The following is a 22357-nucleotide window of genomic DNA, read 5'->3' as shown; positions in this document are numbered from 1 at the left end:
CTCTTTGCACCTCCCCCTTTCCCAATCTGTCACCATTCAGTAATAATCTGCCTTTCTGTTTTTACAACCGAAGTGAATAACCTCACATTTATCCAAGTTATACTGCATCTGCCATGCATTTGCCCACTCACCCAACTTGTCCAAATCACATTGGAGCCTCTTTTCATACTCCTCACAACTCAGTTTCCTCCCCAGCTTTGTGTCGTCTGCAAACCTGGAAATGTTCCCTCACCCAAGTCATTAATATATATTGTGAATAGCTGGGGCCCAGGCACTGATCCCTGTAGTACGCCACTCGTCACTGCCTGCCACCTGGCAAAAGGCCCGTTTATTCCTACTCTCTGTTTCCTGTTTGTCAACCAATTCTCCATCAATGCCAGTATATCACCCCCAATCCCATCTGCTTTAATTTTGCACACGAACCTCTTATGTGGGACCTTATCAAAAGCCTTCTTAAAATCCAGATACAACACATCCCCTGGTTCTCCTTTATCTATTCTACTAGTTCCATCCTCAAAAAGCTCCAGCAGATTTGTTAAGCAAAATTTCCCTTTCGTTAACCCATGCTATCTTTGTCCAAACCCGTTTATGCTTTCCAGGTGTTCTGCTACCACATCCTTTATAATAGACTCTCGCACTTTCCCCACTACTGATGTAAGGCTAACTGGTCCGTAATTCCCTGTTTTTTCTCTCTCTCCTTTATTAAATAGTGAGGTTACATTTGCCACCCTCCAATCTGTGGAACATTTAGAAAATTATAATACAATCATGCAGAGTCAACATGGATTTATGAAAAGGAAATCAAGTTTGCCAACATTATTAGCGTTCTTTGAGGATGTAAGAAGCAGGGTAACTGAAGGGGAACCAGTAGATGTAGTGTAGTTGTATTTTGAAAAGGCATTCGCTAAAGTGCCATGCAAAAGGTAAGAGCTTGTGGTGTTAACGGGTAATATATTGTTTATTTTATTTATTTAGAGATACAGTACTGAAACAGGCCCTTCAGCCACCGAGTCTGTGCTGACCATCAACCACCCATTTATACTAATCCTACATTAATCCCATTACCCTCTCACATCCCCAACTTCCCTCAATTCCCCTACCACCTACCTCCACTAGGGGCAATTTATAATGGCCAATTTACCTATCAACCTGCAAGTCTTTGGCTGTGGGAGGAAACTGGAGCACCCGGCGAAAACCCACGCGGTCACAGGGAAAACTTGCAAACTCTGCACAGGTAGTACCCAGAATCGAACCCAGGTCGCTGGTACATGCTTACTAACAAGAAACAGAGAATTAGGATAAATGTGTCATTTTCAGGTTTGCAAACTGGAACTCGTGGAGTGCCACAGGGATCAGTGCTGGGGCCTCAACTACTTCCAGTCTATATTAATGATTTGGATAAAGGGATCGAGTGTATTGTAACTAAATTTGCTGTTGATACAAAGAAAGGTGTGAAAGCAAGTTGTGCGGAGGACACAATGAGTCTGCAAAGAGATAAAGACAAGTTAAGTGTGTGGGAAAAATTTGGCATTTTAAGTATAATGTGGGAAAATGTGAGGTTATCCACTTTGGTATGATGTAGAGAAAAGAAGAATATTATTTAAATAAGGAGAGACTGCAGAATGCTGTGGTATAGAGGGATCTGGGTGTCCTCTTATATGAATCACAAAAAGTTAGCATGGAAGTACAGCAAGTAATTAGGAAGGCTATTGGAATTTTGGCCTTTATTGCAATGGGGATGGAGTAGAAATGTAGGGAAGTCTTGCTACAACTGTACAGCGTGTTGGTGAGACCACTCCTTGAGTGTGTATACAGTTTTGGTCTCCTTATTTAAGGAGGAAAATACTTGCATTGAAGGTAGTTCAGGCAAACATCACTGGCTTGATTCCAGGGATGAAGATGTTGTCTTATGAGGAACGTTTGACCTGGTTGTGCTACACTCATTGGAGTTTAGAAGAATGAGAGGTGATCTGATGAAACATATAAGATACTGAAGGGGCTTGACAGGGTATTTACTGAGATGATGTTTCCCCTCATGAGGGAATCAAGAACTAGGGGGAACAGTTTCAACATAAGGGGGCACCCATTTTCGATGGAATTGAAGAGGAATTTCTTCTCTCAAAGGGTTGTTGTTCTTTGGAATTCTCTACCCAAGAGGATGGTGGAAGCTGGTCATTGAATATATTCAAGGCTGAGTTCGACTGACTTTTGATTTACAAGGGAGTGAAGTGTTATTGGGACAGGCAGGATAGTGGAGTTGAGACTATGATCAGATCTGCCATGATCTTATTAAATGTTGGAACAGACTCGAGTGGCGGAATGGCCTAATCCTGCTCCTAGTTATTATGTTCTTGCATTATAATGCCAGGTGGAATTAAAAACTTGACTTGTGCAAATCGCCCTGCTCCAGCAGGTATTCCCATTCATGGAGCAGTGCAGATGTTGGGTTGTTCCTGGCTGCCACTAAATTGTTATAAAACTACCAAAGAAAACCTGATCAGCAGAAGCTGAGTGCTGCAGTGGAATCAGACACTGACACTCTTTGTATTACTGATCATCCTTTGTGGTTGGTCATAATGATTATTAATTGAAATAGTATATTCATGTCTTTTCAAGCTTCCACCTCAATTGATCTTGAGTTACAAGAGATATTTTTCTTTCTTTCTGTCAGCAAATACTTGAAGGAACCAGAAGGATTGTGATGATTCCCCGGCACAAGGATATGTACAGTCCACTCCTTCTAACACAGAGTAGGTACATTATCAATCCCAGAGCTCAGAGACACAGACAGGCCATGAGTTCCACAGTCACAGAGAGAAGAAGCAGTCAGACTCACACTGATCCCAAGTTCCAGAGACACATTTTCAATCCAGCAGACAATCAAACAAAGCAGGAGAGGCAGAAGTTGTTTCCAATTCACCCCAACTCAGTACTGCTGAAAGCTAGGTACATCAATCTTAGTTCAAAATCACACCCACTATCATATTGAAAAGCACCGGATCAGTCCCACAAGAGTGCATCCTAAGCTACAAATTAAATATGAGGTAGAGCAGCTGATGGAAAGGTACAGAATGAATCCGAATAATGTAGCCCAGACTGCAGACTGAGTGACAGATTACAATGTAGTACAAACATCTGATACAGTATCAAAAGGAAAGTTACAGTATTATGTCAAATAGTGCACACTGCACTACACATTACATACCAATCCAATAATCTCTCCAAGAGCTGTACTGAATGATATCTTATCAATTGAATGATTCTGATTATACTGAGCATGCCATGTGTGAGTTTGAAATATATGTTGTCATTCACAAATGTGTTCATACAGTTACAGACTGAATACTAGTCCAAAAAGCTCAAACCACAACTCAGTAATACACACAGTTAAAATGTTCAGTGATCTATATTTTAAAATACTAGTGAGACAAGAAAATGGTGATACATTATGGCATTAAACAAATAGTTCTCAATACCATCCCGTAGATACATATTAAGTACAGGGACAGAAGAATTCCACACTCATACAGCACCAGCGTCACATAGATACAGAATGTACACTTGCAGACATAACCAGCAGCTGAGAGGTACAAAATTAATCCCACTGTAGTGGACTGTCCAAGAGACAGACACATAAAAAATGAATTGTAACGCATATTTCGTACCAGAGACTGCCAAATGCAAAATGAGCCGTGGATATGCGCACGCAGACTGTCCCAGAAACTGACTGATACAGAATGAGACCCATACTCATACGCGGTACCAGAGGCTAACAAGTAAAGAATAAATACAATATACACTTCCAGTACCAGAAAATAATATATGCATAACAGATATCACTCACGTACATTAGCAGAGATTGACAGACAACAGAATGAATCCCACAATCTCATTCAGTACCAGATACTGACAGGTACAGAATGAATCCCATACACACTGTACTAGGCACTGAAAGACATAGGAGGAATTGCACATTCACATACAATAGAAAACACTGACAGATACTGTAGGAGTCACATGCTCACAGTCAGTACCAGATACTGTTGAAAAGAGAGTTAATCCCACACTTGCATTCATTGCGAGAGACTGACAGATACATAAAGGATATCGACACTCACATGGAGTAACAGAGACTGACATGCAGAACTTGAACCACACATATGCATAGTACCAAAGTCTGAAAGGTATTGAGTCAATCCCATAATCAGATACAGTGTCAAAGACTGACAGGCACATTCGAGTTCACGTGGCTAGAATACCAGACATTTTCACGTACAGAATGAACCTTATTTCTCATTCAGTCTGGATACTGATAGATGCACAATGAATCCGACAATCATACTCGATACCAAGTTCAGACAGACACCATATATATTCCCCTCTTATTCACAGTATCATAGACTGACAGGCACAGAGTGAGTCACAAAATTTAGTTTTAGTTTTAGTTTTAGAGATACAGCACTGAAACAGGCCCTTCGGCCCACCGAGTCTGTGCCGACCATCAACCACCCATCTATACTAATCCTACACTAATCCCACATTCCTACCACATCCCCACCTGTCCCTATATTTCCCTACCACCTACCTATACTAGGGGCAATTTATAATGGCCAATTTACCTACCAACCTGCAAGTCTTTTGGCTTGTGGGAGGAACCGGAGCACCCGGAGGAAACCCACGCAGACACAGGGAGAACTTGCAAACTCCACACAGGCAGTGCCCAGAATTGAACCCGGGTCGCTGGAGCTGTGAGGTGGCAGTGCTAACCACTGCGCCACTGTTTTTCAGAGACCAGCAGATAGAGAATTAATCTCACTCTCACAGAAAGAACCAGAGATTGACAGATATACAGTGAGACCATAAAATGACTCACATACAATGACAGAAACATAATTAAAACCACTGGCACATTTAGTACCTTCGACTGACACATAGAGAATGAACCATACAGTCACATTCTGACTGTAAGATTGATGCATACACAATGAATCTCACACACACATTTCGTTCCGGACACTGACAGGTACCGAATGATATCCATATTCACCCACAGTAGCAGATAGATACAGAAGCTGCCACACATTCACATACAATACTCATGATTGACATACAGAATGAATCAAACAATCACATTTAGTTTCATCGACTGACACTGAAATAATCTCACACTCAGACACAGTACCACAGGCAGATAGATGTAGAATTAAACTCGCTGTCACATACTGTACCAGTAAGTGTGTCAAAATTAATCTCATACAGTACAAAAGATGGATTGAATTTGTCCCACACTCAATGTAATAGGTTTTAAGCAAGTGAAGCGGGGGTGGGGGGAGGTGGGGAAGAGAACAAAAGGGAAGGTGTGTAATAGGGCAGAGGGCAGGAGAGATTAACTGACAAGGAGGTCATGGGGCAAAGGCAAAGGGAGTGTGCTAATGGTGTAGTGAAAGACAAAATATTAGTGCAGAGAGAGTGTTAATGACAGAATAATCAATAGTTCTGTCCAAAAGCACATACTTGAAAAACCAAGTTTAAGGCAGGCACATGGTTAAAAAAAAGATAAAATAAAATAATAAAAAGGGTTGAGAGCCCTGTCAACCACAGTGAGGGGGAAATCGGAAACGAAGTTGATGAAATTTTCCAGTTCGGAGCGGGAGCAGGAAATGACGCTGATCCAGTCATCATTGTACCGGAAAAAGAGCTGGGGGTGGGGTCCTGAGTAGGACTGGAAAAAAGAATGTTTGACACACCTGACAAAAAGACAGGCATAACCATTTACAGAGATAGGGCACAAAGAATCATCATGGAAAGAGGCATGAGCTTCAAATCCAAAGCTGAAGTGACAGGATCAGAGGAACAGCTGTTTGTTCTGCAGTGTGGACTTCGGTCAGATCTGTAAACAAGCAGTTCCACAACAAAGGGGGAGAACACAAAAATTAGAGTTCTGCCTTTCAGGAATATTGCCGGGAAGCACTTTTTCACACAAAGGGTAGTGGGAACCTGGAATTCTCTCCGAAAAATCAGATAAACCTGAGGGTCAATTGACAATTTCCAACCTGAGATTGAGAGATGTTTATCCAGTGATGGTCTGAGGGTTTATGAAATCACAGCAGGTAGCTGGAGTTAAGATACAGGTGAGCCAGGATCTAATTGAAAGGTGCAGCAGGCTCGAGGGGCTGAATGGCCTACCCCCATTTCTATGTTCCTCTGGCTGCAACAGGGCAGAAACAGCTGCGAACATACGTTGCATTTCATATTTCACAGCAAAAATACCAGCAGTCAGGAGCTGAAAAGGGAAAGATGACGCCTCGATGACCTGAGAATAAGTACAGAATGGCCTCCTTCAGAACTGCCGATTTTATCAGGATAAGATGCCGAACATTAGAAATTAATCCAACGGGAATCGCCATCCTCCGCCTCCAGGAATTGGACAATATAATGCTGGGATGTGGGAGTTTGGTTTGGGCAGGGGGTTGGCTGTGACACCACGAACACTCCCTCTCCACCTCCTCACTCCATCACCCCACCCCCTTCCCCTCTCCATGGGACCTCGGCATCATCCGATCCACAGATACTTTCCAGCAGACATCGCTGGTGAGTGACCGGAGTCCTGGTTCTCTGTCTCCATTTTCCCTGTCCCACCCATGGCCACTGAGGCTCCTCTCCCCCCACCCACCCTGAGAGCAACTAACCCACCTTGTCCATAAATTTAAACTGGAAAAGTGTCTCGTAAAGAGCAGGAGCAGAGGGGAGGCTGTAACCTATCAGAGAGGATTGTGTTCCTGAATCCCCAACTCTTTTTGCCATGTTTCCATTCAATGTCCACACTCTCTCCTTGGTCTGTCCCTGGAGACCTGTCATATCACGATTCTCTCCAGGGAATTTCGAAAGATATTTCCCCCATCCCTCCAGGATTGGCCTGGAGTCCCCAGCACTCCCTCCATTGCAGTACTTTCTGAAATACTACCCGTGCCATGTAATAGTCAAGAGAGACAGTGGGGAACTAGGCAGATCAACAGGATGTCTGGCAGATTCAGTGTGAGACGGTAACACTGCCGGGTAAAGGCCGCTTTCCAACTCCAATCTTAACACAGGAGATTCCCCAAACAGCTGCAATAAGGTGTTTGTAAACTGCTGGAAGAGGATGTGTGTGGAAATGGTGATGTTACTGAGTAGGTTATTTGTTATAGAATGGACTGTGTTTAGGTGGGAATATTACTGAGTGTTAATTGTAGCGGAACCATATTTAAAAGCTCCGGCTTTCTGGAAAGCCTTGACTATGAAGGCCGAGTCTGGAAGGGTGTGTGTGGAGAGCTGGGTTTCGGTTCCACTGTTCATAAAGGGTTTGAAATTGGCGAACCAGAGGAAACTGGAGGTGGAGCTGAAAGATGAGGGGCCGTTCTCTCTCCGTCTGTCACTCTGGGTGTCTCCTCCCCATCTGCTCTCTGTTCAATCTTCACTCTGTCTCCTCCCCTTCCTGCTCTCTCTCTGCCATTCTCAGGCAGGTCCGGGCGGTCTGTGTAAAGTAGAGCCTGCAAGAGTCTGCTTCTCATATTGTGTAGTGACCTGAGTGAAGAATCATCATGTCTGGCAGAGGTAAAGGAGGCAAAGGACTGGGCAAAGGCGGAGCAAAGCGGCACCGCAAAGTGCTTCGTGATAATATCCAAGGCATCACCAAACCAGCACTCCGCCGCCTGGCTCGCCGTGGCGGGGTCAAGCGGATCTCGGGTTTGATCTATGAGGAGACTGGCGGGATGTTGAAGGTTTTCCTGGAGAATGTGATCTGGGATGCGGTCACCTACACTGAGCACGCCAAGCGCAAGACGGTCACTGCCATGGATGTGGTGTACGCTCTGAAACGGCAGGGCCGCACTCTCTACGGATCCGGTGGTTGAACAATTTGACCCTTTCCAGCAAACACAAAACAAAGGCTCTTCTAAGAGCCACCCACCGCCTCACAGAGAGAGCAGTGACCGAGAAATGGGAGCTGGGATAGGCTGTTCAGAACAGTTCAATCAATCTGAAATATTTCAGATTTCCAGCATCCGCAGTATTTTACTTTTAATTCTTTGTTCAATCAATCTGCTGTGTTCGGGATGAAAAAAACTGGAATCCCCGAATTTGACATTTCATTTGCAGCAAGGATGTGCAGTGGATTTGATTTTCTAAACGGGCTGTGTAAACAGTGCCCGAGACTCTCCAGTTAGTTATTTCCCCAGTCGACACATGCCCTCAGTGAAAAGCCACATCACTCCTCCAGAATCACTCATTGTTTTCATAGAATTTCAAAATGATTTCGCTGCAATGAGGGAATCCGGGAGTTTTGCAGCAGCCGTTGAATCGGTCACTGGAACCAAACCCCCTTGTCATGTTATTTCCCACGAGACGGTGTTTCCTGCACTGAAACTGACTTTTTTTTTATTTATTTCCAAAATATACTTTATTCATTAAAATCTGTAAAAATTACATTGCCAAACAGTTTCCAAACAGCACCAAAAATACAAACATTGCAAGGGAGATCAGTTTCCTTCAATACTGTCATGAGTTTCTTCCCAACCCTTCCGTTTCACAATTGTCATGTCAATTACAGTTTTACATTTACAGCAATTGAGAATATTAACGATACAGTTCGAGGGGTTTCCCATGGATCCAGCCCCTCAGTCCAGCTTGGTGGGGGGACCTGACACTGTGGTCTTACCCCATTGAGCCTTTGCTGCGGCTGCCCCAAGCTTTAGTGCATCCCTCAGCACGTAGTCCTGGACCTTGGAATGTGCCAGTCTGCAACATTCGGCGGTGGACAACTCTTTGCGCTGGAAGACCAGCAAGTTTCGGGCAGACCAAAGGGCGTCTTTCACCGAATTGATAGTCCTCCAGCAGCAGTTGATGTTTGTCTCGGTGTGCGTCCCTGGGAACAGCCCGTAGAGCACAGACTCCTGTGTGACAGAGCTGCTTGGGATGAACCTTGACAAAAACCATTGCATCTCTTTCCACACCTGCTTTGCAAAGGCACATTCCAGGAGGAGGTGGGCGACCGTCTCTTCCCCACCACAGCCAACGCGGGGGCACTGTGCGGAGGGGGCGAGACTTCGGGTGTGCATGAAGTATCTGACGGGGAGGGCTCTTCTCACCACCAGCCAAGCTACGTCTTGGTGCTTGTTTGAAAGTTCTGGTGATGAGGCATTCCGCCAAATTACTTTGACGGTCTGCTCGGGGAACCATCCGACAGGATCCACCGTTTCCTTTTCCCGTAGGGCCTTGAGGACATTCCGTGCAGACCACTGCCTGATGGACCGGTGGTCAAAGGTGTTTTTCCGCAGAAACTGCTCCACGAAGGATAGGTGGTACGGCGCCGCCCAACTGCATGGTGCGTTCCGCGGCAATGTGACCAGGCCCATCCTTCGCAACACCGGGGACAGATAGAACCTCAGCATGTAGTGACACTTGGAGTTTGCGTACTGGGGATCTACACACAGCTTGATGCAGCCGCACACGAAGGTGGTCATCAGGATGAGGGCCACTTTGGGTACATTTTTCCCGCCCATGTCCAGAGATTTGAACATCGTGTCCCTCCGGACCCGGTCCATTTTAGATCCCCAGACGAAGCGGAAAATGGCTCGGGTGACTGCCACGGCGCAGGAGTGGGGTATGGGCCAGACCTGCGCCACGTAGAGCAACAACGTGAGCGCCTCGCACCTGATCGCCAGGTTCTTACCCACAATGGAGAGAGATCGCTGCCCCCACATGCCCAACTTTTGTCGTACCTTGGCTACTCGCTCCTCCCAGGTTTTGGTGCACGCCCCGGCCCTTCCGAACCATATCCCCAGCACCTTCAGGTAATCTGACCTGACGGTGAAGGGGACAAATGATCGGTCAGCCCAGTTCCCAAAGAACATGGCCTCGCTCTTGCCGTGGTTAACTTTGGCTCCCGAGGCCAGTTCGAACTGGTCGCAGATGCTCATCAGTCTCCGCACGGACAGCGGATCCGAGCAGAAGACGGCGACGTCATCCATGTACAGGGAGGTTTTGACCTGAGTGCCTCCGCTGCCTGGGATTGTCACCCCTCTTATGCTCGCTTCCTTCCTAATTGACTCAGCAAAGGGTTCAATACAGCAAACAAACAAGACCGGGGACAGAGGACAGCCCTGTCTGACTCCAGATTTGATCGGGAAACTTTCAGATTCCCACCCGTTGATTGACACTGCGCTACTGATGTTTGTGTAGAGCAGTTGGATCCAATTGCAGATTCCCTCCCCAAACCCCATTTTGGAAAGCACGTCCATCATGTAGGTGTGCGATATCCTGTCAAAAGCCTTCTCCTGGCCCAGGCTGATGAGGCAGGTGTCCACCCTCATGTCCCGTACGTAGGCGATCGTATCCCTGAGCAGCGCGAGACTATCAGAGATCTTCCTGCCGGGTACAGTACAGGTCTGATCGGGGTGAATCACCAACTCCAGAGCAGACTTGACTCGACTGGCTATGACGTTGGACAGAATCTTGTAATCAACATTAAGCAGTGAGATGGGCCGCCAATTTCTGATTTCTGCCCTCTCCCCCTTCTGCTTGTAAATGAGGGTGATGATGCCTTTTCCCATGGATTCTGACATGCTGCCGGCCAGGAGCATACTCTCGTATGCTTCCAGCAGGTCCGGGCCGACCCAGTCCCACAGGGCCGAGTACAACTCGACCGGTAAGCCGTCGCTCCCGGGAGTTTTACTCGTCTCGAAAGACTCGACGGACTTTGTCAGCTCGTCCAGAGTTAGCGGCTTGTCCAGTCCCTCCCTCCTGCTGTCATCTAAGACCTCTGTGATCGATGACAGGAAGGACTGGGAGGCTCTGCTGTCTGTGGGCTTCGCGTCATACAGCCCAGCATAAAAGGATTTGCTGATCCTGAGTATGTCGGACTGCGAAGACGTTACCGAGCCATCTTCTTCCTTCAGGCTGCTGATAACAGAGCTCTCTCTGTGTACCTTTTGGAAGAAGTAACGCGAGCACGTCTCATCCTGCTCGATGGAGCGGACTCTGGACCGGAAGATGATCTTGGAGGCCTCCTTGGCAAAGAGCGAGGCCTGCTGGCTCTTCACCTCTTGGAGGTCCTCCTTGACCTCGACCCCCATTGACTGCAACCGGAGTAGATTTTGCATAATTTTCTGGAGTCGGGACAGTTCCCTCTGTCTCTCTCTCGCCTTCTGAACACGTTGGTGGATGAAGAACCTCTTGATCTTCTCCTTAATCGCTTCCCACCAGTGAACTGGAGACTGAAAGAGGGGTTTCACGGTCCTCCAACCATTGTAATCCCTTTTGAGTTCCTCAACGTTCTCTGGGGTCAGCAGTGTCGCATTGAGCTTCCACGTCCCTCTGCCAACCCGCTGGTCGTCCTGTAAGTGACAGTCGGCCAGTAAGAGGCAGTGGTCGGAAAAGAACACCGGCTTGACGTCGGTGGATCCGACCGTGACAGCACGGGACACAAACAGGAAGTCAATCCTGGAACGGGCAGACCCGTCCGATCTTGACCATGTGTATCTGCGCTGCGCTCCGTCTGCAGGTTTGCTGAAGACGTCGTGCAGTTTGGCATCCTTAACTGTTTCTATTGGGAATCTGGACGTAGCGTCCAGTTTGCTGTCGTCACTGCCGGATCGTCCAGCCGCATCGATGATGCAGTTGAAGTCACCGCCTAGGATGACCGGCCTGGACGTCGCCAGCAGCAGTGGGAGCTGCTGGAAGACGGTCAGCCGCTCGCTGCGTTGTACCGGGGCGTACACGTTGATCAACCGGAGCGGAGCGTTGTTGCACATCACGTCTGCTACGAGGAGGCGGCCGCCCACCACCTCCTTAACTTCGGAGATGGTGAAGTTACCTCCCCGCAGCAGAATACCCAGGCCGGAGGAACGGCAGTCATTACCCCCCGACCAGATCGATGGCCCGTGGGACCACCATCGCGACCACTGCCTGTCGGTGCTGAGGTGTGGTATTCCACACTCCTGCAGAAACAGTAGGTCTGCTTTGACCTTGGCAAGGTAATCCAAGGTTGAAATACATCGCATAGTCGATTTAATGCTACGCACATGAATGGAAGCAATTCTTACACCCATTTTTTACTAAAAATTAGTTGTTGCTTCCCATACCATTTGTCCTCGCTAGTCCCAGTCCTTCCCCTTCGGGATGTTCCTGCATACCCATCGTATGCGCAAGCAGTTTCACGTTGGTTGGGCTCAGAAACCCCTCCTGATTTTTCATGCAGGGTTTGTGCCGCTCGGGTGACATCGGGGGGGTCTTGTAGGCAGAGAGGATTGGGTTGTCCTCAGCTGCTTCCATCTGTTCCTCCTCGAAAACATCACAGCTCCCGGTCTCCCGGAGCTCAGGTGTGCCAGACGTGTCTTTGCTCCCGGTGTCCCGGAGCTGAGATGCGTTCGCCACGTCGTTACGTGTGGGGCATTGGGGTTGGGCCACGCCGGGCCCATCACAGCTTCCAGTCCCCGGGGGCTGGGATGCTTTATCATCCATCTCGGAGTTCTGCAGGCTCTTTTGAAGGGGCTGTCGTTCCAGCATTTCCCCGTCCAGTGAAGAGGAGTTGTTGCAGTCTGATTCAGAAGAGAGCCTCCTCTGGCCACTGGTTTGGGTGGTGGCTTTGGAATGTTTTTTCTTTGTGGTTTTCCTCTGGACCACTTGCCACTGACCTGTTGCATCTCTTTCCACATGAGGCGGCCATTCGCCCCATCAAGTCCATGTCGGGTTTCCAAACTGTTCAGTCCCTGACTCGATCCCCAAAGCCCTGCATAACCCCTTTGGGTCAAAATGACCGTGGCAGAACTCGAACCTACAATCTTCCGATAACCTCATGAAATACACTGAAGTCAAACGCCTTATTTATTACGCCACACGGCCATTAGATAAAATAAATGATCCAATCGGAGAACCTCGAAGCACAAAATACAAAAATTCATTGGCTGAACCTGTCAACCTGGCAGAATATTTGAATTCGTGAAAGCTGCCAATTTCACTGTGGAAAAGAAGTGATCAACTGGAAAAGTACATAAAAATCTATTTTCCCGTCACGCTTTAAAAAAACGCTTTTAAAACACAATTTTGCTTTTACCGACTCAAATTGCTGGTGCTATTTTATGAACAGCTTTATTTTGCCATTTTTTGTCAACTTCTTATCCGTAACTGACAGGAAAAGACTCCGTTCAGCAATCTTTCACGTGAAAAATAACTCAAACTCGGTGTGGAAGTAATAAATTACAGACTATTGGTAATTCCCCTTCACACAGGCTTCAGGGGGACAGTGAGAAGCCACTGCAATAGTTGCTTCATTCTTTTAAAGGTTCCCATTCTGTCCTGTTACTGACATGTTGGAATCAGATTTGTATTTAACAAGATATTTCTGTGAAAACAAAATCCTCAACGGACCAGCTGGGAATCTGGGAATCACTGTCGTAAAATAAAAGGCTTTTGATTGAGAAGACGGGACCTTCTCACCAGCAGCCGGGTTACATTCCCCTCACATCCTTACACAGTGAGCAGCTCTTTCCCTCTAGAAATAGACAGCAGCAGTTGGAAGTTCAGTGAAAGGATCAGTTCATTGAGACAAGTTTCTGACTGACAGGTGGTGCTGAATATTAATACAAGTAGGTCCTGGAATGGGAAACAAGTGTCCAGAGTGGGGTCTGAAATCAGGACAGGGAAATGGCCAGCACTGACACAGATCGTTTCATTATTACATCGACATCTGACTGTCTATAAGGAGAAGCGAGTTAAACACATGATGGTGAAAGGAATGGAAGATGACGCTGGTTGTTCTAGATGAAGAGGGATAGACAGAGGTGTGGGTACAGCAGACTTCAGACAGTAATCAGCCCTTTCTGATACTGTGGGTGATACTGAAAAGAGCCTTTGGGTATTTGATAAAATCCTGGCAGATTGACTTGGTTTTGGTGCCCAGAGCGCTGGTTTTCTTGGGCAGCAGCACGGCCTGGATATTCGGCAGCACCCCGCCCTCAGTGTCCTGGAATCAAAAGCAAGTGTCCAGAGTGGGACCTGAAATCAGGATGGGGGAAAGAGCTCTTTGTTTAAAAACCCTCAAATAGCTACCTTGTAATTGGTCAGGTTACTAATGTTTTAGTTAGTGCAATTTCTAATAATTACTGATTAGAAAGTGCTGTTTGGACAGAGTGTAAAGCTGTGAGTTGATGTGTGAGGGACTTCACTGACTCGGGGAAGGAGGTGCTGTTTGGTCTCTTTTCTTTTCTGCTTTTTCAGCCTCCATGGTACAGGGGAAGAAGCTGATTGGTGAGTAACTGGTAAATTAATCTACTTATTACACTTATTACACGAGCAATAATGAGTTTGTAAAGCTTAGTTATGGCAGGGCAGCTCGGCCAAGTGGAATGTGCCTCCTGTGGTATGTGGGAAGTCATGGATGCACCATGTGTCCTTGACAAACACATCTGCAGGAAGTGTCACCAGCTGCAGAAGCTTGAGCTCCAGGTTTCAGAACTCGAGCAGCAACTGGAGTCAGTGTTGTGCATCCGCAAGGCAGAGAACTACGTGGATTTTCAGCAGGTTGTCACCTCGGAGTTGAAGAGAGCACACGCTGAGAGGGATTGGGAGTTTGCCAGACAGACAAGAAGGTCAAGGCAGGTAGTGCAGGAGTCCCTGGAGGGCATCCCACTTTCTAACTGGTATTCAGTTCTGAGTACTGATGGGAGAGAGGGTTCCTCTGGAGAGTGCAGTGAGAGTCATGACCAGAACTCCATGGGTGGTTCAGCTGTGCAGGGAGGGAGGAGAAAATACAAGCGAGCAATACTGGTAGAGGATTGTATAGTTCGGGGAACAGATAGGTATTTCAGTGCTCGCAAACCAGGTTTCCTCCTTGGTGCAAGGATCATGGATATCACTGAGTGGCGACAGAGCATTCTGGAGGGCAAGGATGCACAGCCAGAGGTCGTGGTCCACATTGGTACCAACGATATAGGAAGAAAGAGGGATGAGATCCTTCAGGCTGAGTTTAGGGAGTTAGGAAAGAGATTAACAAACAGGACTTCAAAGGTAGTAATCTCCAAATTACTCCCAAGGCCACATGCTAGTGAGTATAGAAATAGGAGAATACACCAGATGAATGCATGGCTGGAGAGATGGTGCAGGAAGGAGGGCTTCCGATTTCTGGGGCATTGGGACCAGTTCTTGGGAAGGTAGGACCTATATAAGTCGAACGGTCTACACCTGAACAGGACCGGGATGAATATCCTTGCAGATGCTGTTGGGGATTGTTTAAACTAATTTGGCAGCTTGATGGGAACCTGAGGGCAGTTTCAGACAGGGCAATTTCAGGGCAGGGAACGGGAGGCAGAAAATTAGCAAATGACTCTGAAAGACAGAAGAAGCAAAGTTTAAAAAGTGTGCAGCAGAGGAATTTGGCAGTGTTAAAGGATATTTATTTATTTAAAGAGGCAACTTGATTGAAACAGATCAGATCCTGAGGAGTCTTGACAGGGTGGATGTGGAAAGGATGTTTCCCCTTGTGGGAGAATCTGGCATTAGGGGTCACTGTTTAAAAATAAGGGGTCACCCATTTAAGACAGGGATGAGGAGAATTTGTTTCCCTCAGAGGGTGGTGAGTTTTTGGAACTCTCTTCCTCAATAGGCGGTGGAAGCAGAGACTTTGAATATTTTTAAGGCAGAGGGACATCGATTCTTGATAAGCAAAGGGGTGAAAGGTTATCGGGGGTAGGCGGGAATGTGGAGTAATCAGTTCAGCCGTGAACTTATTGAATGGGGAAGCAGGGTCTAGGGGTCGAATGGCCTACTCCTGCTCCTAATATTTATACTTGTATGTATATTCATATGGTAAATAAAGCTGATGAGCTGAGGGCACAGATAGACACATAGAACAATACAGCACAGGAACAGGCCATTCGGCCCTCCAAGCCTGTGCTGATAAAGTAACATCACACTTTTTATTTTTATTTAGAGATACAGCACTGAAACAGGCCCTTTGGCCCACTGAGTCTGTGCTGACCAACAACCACCCATTTATACTACGCCGACAGTAATCCCATATTCCCTACCACCTACTTACACTAGGTGCAATTTACAATGGCCAATTTACCTATCAACCTGCATTCTTTGGCTGTGGGAGGAAACCGGAGCACCCGACGAAAACCCACAGGGAGAACTTGCAAACTCCACACAGGCAGTACCCAGAATCGAACCCGGGTTCCTGGAGCTGTGGTGCTAACCACTGCGCCATTGTGCCCACACATGGTAACACAATATCATTGCAATAAGGGAAACTCGGCTTCAAGAGGGCAAGAATGGCAGCTCAACATCTCTGGATATAGAGTTTTCATGTGGCATAGGGATAAAAAAAGGTGGGAGTGTAGCATTATTAGTTAAGGAAGGCATACAGCTTTGAGGAGGGATTATATTATATGCTAAATGAATCATCAAATGAGGCCATATGGGTGGAGCTCAGAAATAAAAAAGGGGCAGCCACACTACTAGGAGTGTACTGTAGACCCCCAAATAGTGAGAGAGAGAGAAGAACAAATATGTAGGCAAATTGCTGAGTGCAAAACTATAGGGAAATAATAGTTGGGGATTTCAACTATCCCAATATCAACTGGGATACAAACAGTGTGAAGGGCACAGAGGGCACAAAATTCTTGAACTGCATTCAAGAGAACTTTAATAGCCAGCACATCACAAGTCCAATGAGAGGAGGCACAACTCTGGAGCGAGTCTTCAGTAATGAAGCTGGGCAAGTAGCAGTGGGTGACCATTTTGGAGATAGCTTTTTTTTATTCATTCATGGGATTTTGGGCGTCGCTGGCCAGGTCAGCATTTATTACCCATCCCTAATTGCCCTTGGGAAGGTGGTGGTGAGCTGCCTTCTTGAACCGCTGCAGTCCATTTGGGGTAGGTGCACCCACAGTGCTATTCAGAATGGAGTTCCAGGATTTTGACCCAGTGACAGTGAAGGATCAGCGAAATAGTTCCAAGTCAGGATGGTGTGTGTCGTGGTGGGGAACTTGCAGGTGGTGGTGTTCCCATGCATTTTATGCCCTTGTACTTCTAGTTGGTAGAGGTCACAGGTTTGGAAGGTGCTGTTCAAGGAGCCTTGGTGCATTGCTGCAGTGCATCTTGTAGATGGTACACACTGCTGCCACTGTGCGTCGGTGGAAAAGGGAGTGAATGTTTGTAGATGGGATGCCAATCAAGTGGGCTGCTTTGTCCTGGATGGTGTTGAGCTTCTTGAGTGTTGTTGGAGCTGCACCTATCCAGGCAAGTGGAGACTATTCCAACACCCTCCTGACTTGTGCCTTGTAGATGGTGTACAGGCTTTGGGGAGTCAGGAGGTGAGTTACTCGCCTCAGGATTCCTAGCCTCTGACCTGCTCTTGTAGCCACGGTATTTATATGGCTACTCCAGTTCAGCTTCTGGTCAATGGTGCCCCTAGGACGTTGATAGTGGGGGATTCAGCAATGGTAATGCCATTGAATGTCAAGGGGAGTTAGTTCGATTCTCTCTTATTGGTGATGGTCATTGCCTGGCACTTGTGCGGCCCGAATGTTACTTGCCACTTATCAGCCCAAGCCTGGATATTGTCCATGTCTTGCTGTATTTCTACACGGACTGCTTCAGTATCTGAGGAGTCATGAATGGTGCTGAACATTGTGCAATCATCAGCGAACATCCCCACTTCTGACCTTCTGATTGAAGGAAGGTCATTGATGAAGCAGCTGAAGATGGTTGGGCTGAGGACATTACCCTGAGGAGCGCCTGCAGTGATGTCCTGGAGCTCAGATGATTGACCTCCAACAACCACAACCATCTTCCTTTGCGCTAGGTATGACTCCAGCCAGTGGAGGGTTTTCCCATTGACCTCAGTTTTGCTCGGGCTCCTTGATGCCATACTCGGTCAAATACTGCCTTGATGTCAAAGGCAATCACTCACACCTCACCTCTTTTGTCCATGTTTGAACAAAGGCTGTCATGAGGTCAGGAGCTGAGTGGCCCTGGCAGAACCCAAACTGAGTGTCACTGAGGCAGGTTATGGCTAAGCGAGTGCCGCTTGATGGCACCTTCCATCATTTTACTGATGATTGAGAGTAGACTGATGGGGCCTAAAGTGATGGAAGGTGCCTTCAATATTGCCATCAAGCAGCACTAGCAGATATGTCCTTTTGGATTCGGCCAGTAGAGATGCTTCCGAGCCACTCTTGGTGATGGACATTGAAGTCCCCCACCCAGAGTACATTCTGTGCTCTTGCCACCCTCAGTGCTTCCTCCAAGTGCTGTTCAACATGGAGGAGTACTGACTCATCAGCTGAGGGAGGGCAGTAGGTGGTAATCAGCAGGAGGTTTCCTTGTCCATTGTTTGATCTGATGCCATGAGACCTCATGGGGTCCAGAGTCGATGTTGAGGACTTCCAGGGCAATTCCCTCTCTACTGTACCGACACCTCTGGTGAGTCTGTCCTGCCCGTGGGACAGTACATACCCAGGGATGGTGATGGCAGTGTCTGCGACATTGCCTGTAAGGTATGATTCTGTGAGTATGACTACGTCAGGCTGTTGCTCTCCCAACTTAACACAAGCCACCAGATGTTACTAAGGAGGACTTTGCAGGGTCGACAGCGCTGGGTTTGCCATTGTCATTTCTGGTGCCCAGGTCGACGCCGGGTGGTCCGTCTGGTTTCATTCCTTTTTATTGACTTCGTAGTGTTTAGTTTCAACTGAGTGGCTCGCTCGGCCATTTCAGAGGGCATGTAAGAGTCAACCACATTGCTGTGGGTCTGCAGTCGCATGCAGGCCAGACAAGAACAGCAGATTTCCTTCCCTAAAGGGCATGAGTAAACCAGATGGGTTTTTACAACCATCAACAATGGTTTCATGACCATCATTAGACTTGCTTTTTAATTGCAGATTTATTATTTGGATTTAAATTTCAATGGTGGGATTTGAACCCACGTCCCCTGAGCAATACCCTTGGTGTCTGGGTTACTAATCCACTGACAAGTCCACTGACAAGACCACTACGCCACCACCACCCCTCGTGACCATACTGCAATTAGTTTTGGCATAATCATGTAAAAGGACAAAGATACAACAGAAGTAAAAGTTCTAAATTGGGGGAAGGCAAATTTTACAAAACTGAGAGGTGACTTGGTGGATGTGGACTGGATACAACTACTTGAAGGAAACCCCAAAGATGTTCTATCAGTACATTAAGAGCAAGAGGATAACTAAGGAAAGGGTACGGCCTATCAGAGATGTACAAGGGAACGTATGAGTGGATGCAGAAGATGTGTGTGGGGTTCTTAATGAGTTTTTGTCTCTGCCTTCACAAAGGAGAGGGCTGATGCAGACAAAGAAGAGGAGTGTGAAATATTAGATACGATAAGCATAATGAGAGTGGAAGTACTAGAGAGTCTGACATCCTTCAAAATGAATAAATCACCAGGGCCAGATGGTTTGCATCTGAGGTTGTTAAAGGAAGCCAGGGAGGAAATAGTGGATGCGCTGAGGATCATCTTCAAATCCTCACTGGATATGGGGGAGGTGCCGGAGGATTGGAGGTCTGCGAACGTTGTACTATTATTTAAAAATGATGTGAGGGATAGGCCAAATAATTATAGGCCGGTCAGTCTGACCTTGGTGGTGGGTAAATTATTAGAATCAATTCTGAGGGACAGGATAAACTGCCACTTAGAAAGGCAAGGATCAATCAGGGATAGTCAGCATGGATTTGTTAAGGGAAGGTCATATCTCACTAACTTGATTGAGTTTTTTGAGGAAGTAACAAGAAACATTGATGAGGATAGTGTGGTGGATGTGGTCTACATGGATTTTAGTAAGGTCCCACATGGCAGACTGGTCAGTAAAATGAAAGCCCATGGAATACAGAGGAATGTGGCAGGTTGGATCCAAAATTGACTCAGTGAAACAAAGGATAGTTATCGACGGATGTTTTTGCGAATGGAAAGCAGTTTTCAGTGGCATTCCACAGGGCTCAGTGTTGGGTCCCTTGCTGTTTGTGGTATATATTAATGATTTGGAATTAAATGTGGGAGGTATGATTGGGAAATTTGCTGATGACACAAAAATTGGCCGTGTAATTGATAGTGAGGAGGATAGCTGTAGACATCAGAATGATATGAATGGATTGGTTGAGTGGGCGGAAAAGTGGCAAATGGAATTCAACCTGGAGAAGTGTGAGGTAATGCATTTGGGGAGGGCAAACAAAGCAAGGGAATACACAATAAACGGGAAGATATTGAGAGGGGTAGAAGAAGTGAGAGACTTTGGAGTGCATGTCCACAGGTCCCTGAAAGTGGCAGGACAGGTAGCTAGAGTGGTGAAGAAGGCATATGGAATGCTTTCCTTTTTTGGCCAAGGTATAGAATAGAAAAGCAGGGATGTAATGCTAGAACTGTATAAAACGGCGGTTCGGCCACAGCTGGAGTATTGCGTACAGTTCTGGTCACCACATTACAGAAAGGACATAATTGCTCTGGAGAGAGTACAGAGGGGATTGACAAGAACGTTGCCAGGGCTTGAAAGTTGCAGCTATGAGCAAATATTGGAGCAACTCGGGTTGTTTTCCTTAGAACAGAGGAGTCTGAGGGGTGACTTGAATGAGGTGTACAAAATTATGAGGCGCCTAGACAGAGTGGACAGTAAGGACCTGTTTCCCCTGGTGGGGAGGTCAGTTACCAGGGGGCACAGATTTAAGGTGATTGGTAGAAGGATTAGAGGGGACATGAGGGGAAACGTTTTTACCCAGAGGGTGGTGGGTGTCTGGAATTCGCTGCCAGGAATGGTGGTGGAGGCAGAAACCCTCAACTCATTTAAAAATACCTGGACATGCACCTGAAGTGCTGTAACCTGCAAGTCTACGGATCAGGTGCTGGAAGGTGGGAATAGATTGGGTGGCTAGTTTTTTCGGCCAGAGCAAACGCAATGGGCTGAATGGGCTCCTTCTGTGCCCTAATTTTTCTATGATTCTATGGAAATTGCCAGCACTGACACAGATCATTTCATTAGTACATTGATATTGGACTGACTATAAGGAGAAGCTAGTTAAACACATAATGGTGAAAGGAATGGAAGATAGCGTTGGTTGTTCCAGATGAAGAGGGATAGACAGAGGTGCGGGTACAACAGACTTCAGACAGTAATCAGCCCTTTCAGATACTGTGGGTGGCTCTGAAAAGAGCCTTTGAGTATTTGAAAAAATCCTGGCAGATTGACTTGGTTTTCGTGCCCGGAGCACTGGTTTTCTGAGGCAGCAACACGGCCGGGATATTCGGCAGCACTCTACCCTGAACGATGGTCACCCCTCCCAGCAGCTTGTTGAGCTCCTCATCATTGAGGACGGCCAGCTGTAGGTGTCTGGGGATGATGCAGGTCTTCTTGTTGTCCCGGGCCGCGTTACCGCCCAGCTCGAGGATTTCAGCGGTCAGATACTCGAGCACAGCAGCCAGATAGACCTGGGCTCTGGCACCCACACGCTCAGCATAGTTACCCTTTCTCAGGAGCCTGTGAACACGGCCCACCGGGAACTGCAGTCCAGCCCGGGAGGAGCGAGACTTGGCCTTGGACCGAGCTTTCCCGTTGGTCTTTCCTCTTCCAGACATTTCCACAATCTCACAAATACTTTCACAATGAATGGATAATTTCGTCAGCATTAAACATACACATGGGGTAGTCAGGATGGTCGAGCAGTCTGAGACGGTTCATTCAGATCACAATTCTCTCTGCAGGGGTGGGTTCAAATTCCCCTTCTGATAAGTTGTGTTTTGACATGACTAGAGGTATTTGGGAGTAGCGATGAAGAACAAACAGAGATCACGAAAGAATATTGACAAGCAAAATCAAAACAAATCCAAAGATGTTTCATCAATACATTGCAGTCAGAGGCAACTGAGGAAAGAGTAGGGCCCATCAAAGACCTAAAAATGTAACCTATGTGTCAGTGTGGAAGATGTTGGTATGTTTATTAATGAATATTTTACTGTCTTCACAAATGAGGGGGGTGATGCAGATATTGTAATTAAGGAGAAGGAGTGTGAAGTTTTGGACATGATAAACTGAGGGAGAGAAGAAGTATAAATGGGATTAGCATCCTTGAAAGTGGATAAATCATCAGGGCCGGATGAAATGTACCCCAGGCTGTTAAAAGAAGTCAGGGAGGAAATAGTGGAAGGTCTGACCATCAGTTTCCAATCCCTCACTGGATACGGGTGTGATGTCAGAGGATTGGAGGTCTCGTAACACTGCAATAAAAGCAAAATTCTGCAGATGCTGCAAATCTGAAATAAAAACTAGTTGCATTGGAAATACACAGCAGATCTGGCAGC

The 22357-nt window shown here is 46.8% G+C and overlaps 1 protein-coding gene across 1 annotated transcript in view; it reads right to left on the bottom strand.

The window, feature by feature from the left end:
* Positions 1-21634, bottom strand: part of LOC137360608 (uncharacterized) — a 98017-nt gene extending 76383 nt beyond the window's left edge. The window contains exon 1 of the mRNA XM_068026000.1: positions 21271-21634. Within this exon, the coding sequence (XP_067882101.1) occupies positions 21271-21634 (364 nt within the window). The remainder of the gene's footprint in view (positions 1-21270) is intronic.
* Between the last annotated feature and the right edge of the window lie 723 nt (positions 21635-22357).

The sequence above is a fragment of the Heterodontus francisci genome, unplaced genomic scaffold, assembly GCF_036365525.1.
Source record: "Heterodontus francisci isolate sHetFra1 unplaced genomic scaffold, sHetFra1.hap1 HAP1_SCAFFOLD_59, whole genome shotgun sequence".
Lineage (NCBI taxonomy): Eukaryota > Metazoa > Chordata > Chondrichthyes > Heterodontiformes > Heterodontidae > Heterodontus > Heterodontus francisci.
Note: the sequence above shows the minus strand (reverse complement) of the source record. Positions and strands in the feature narration are given on the sequence as shown.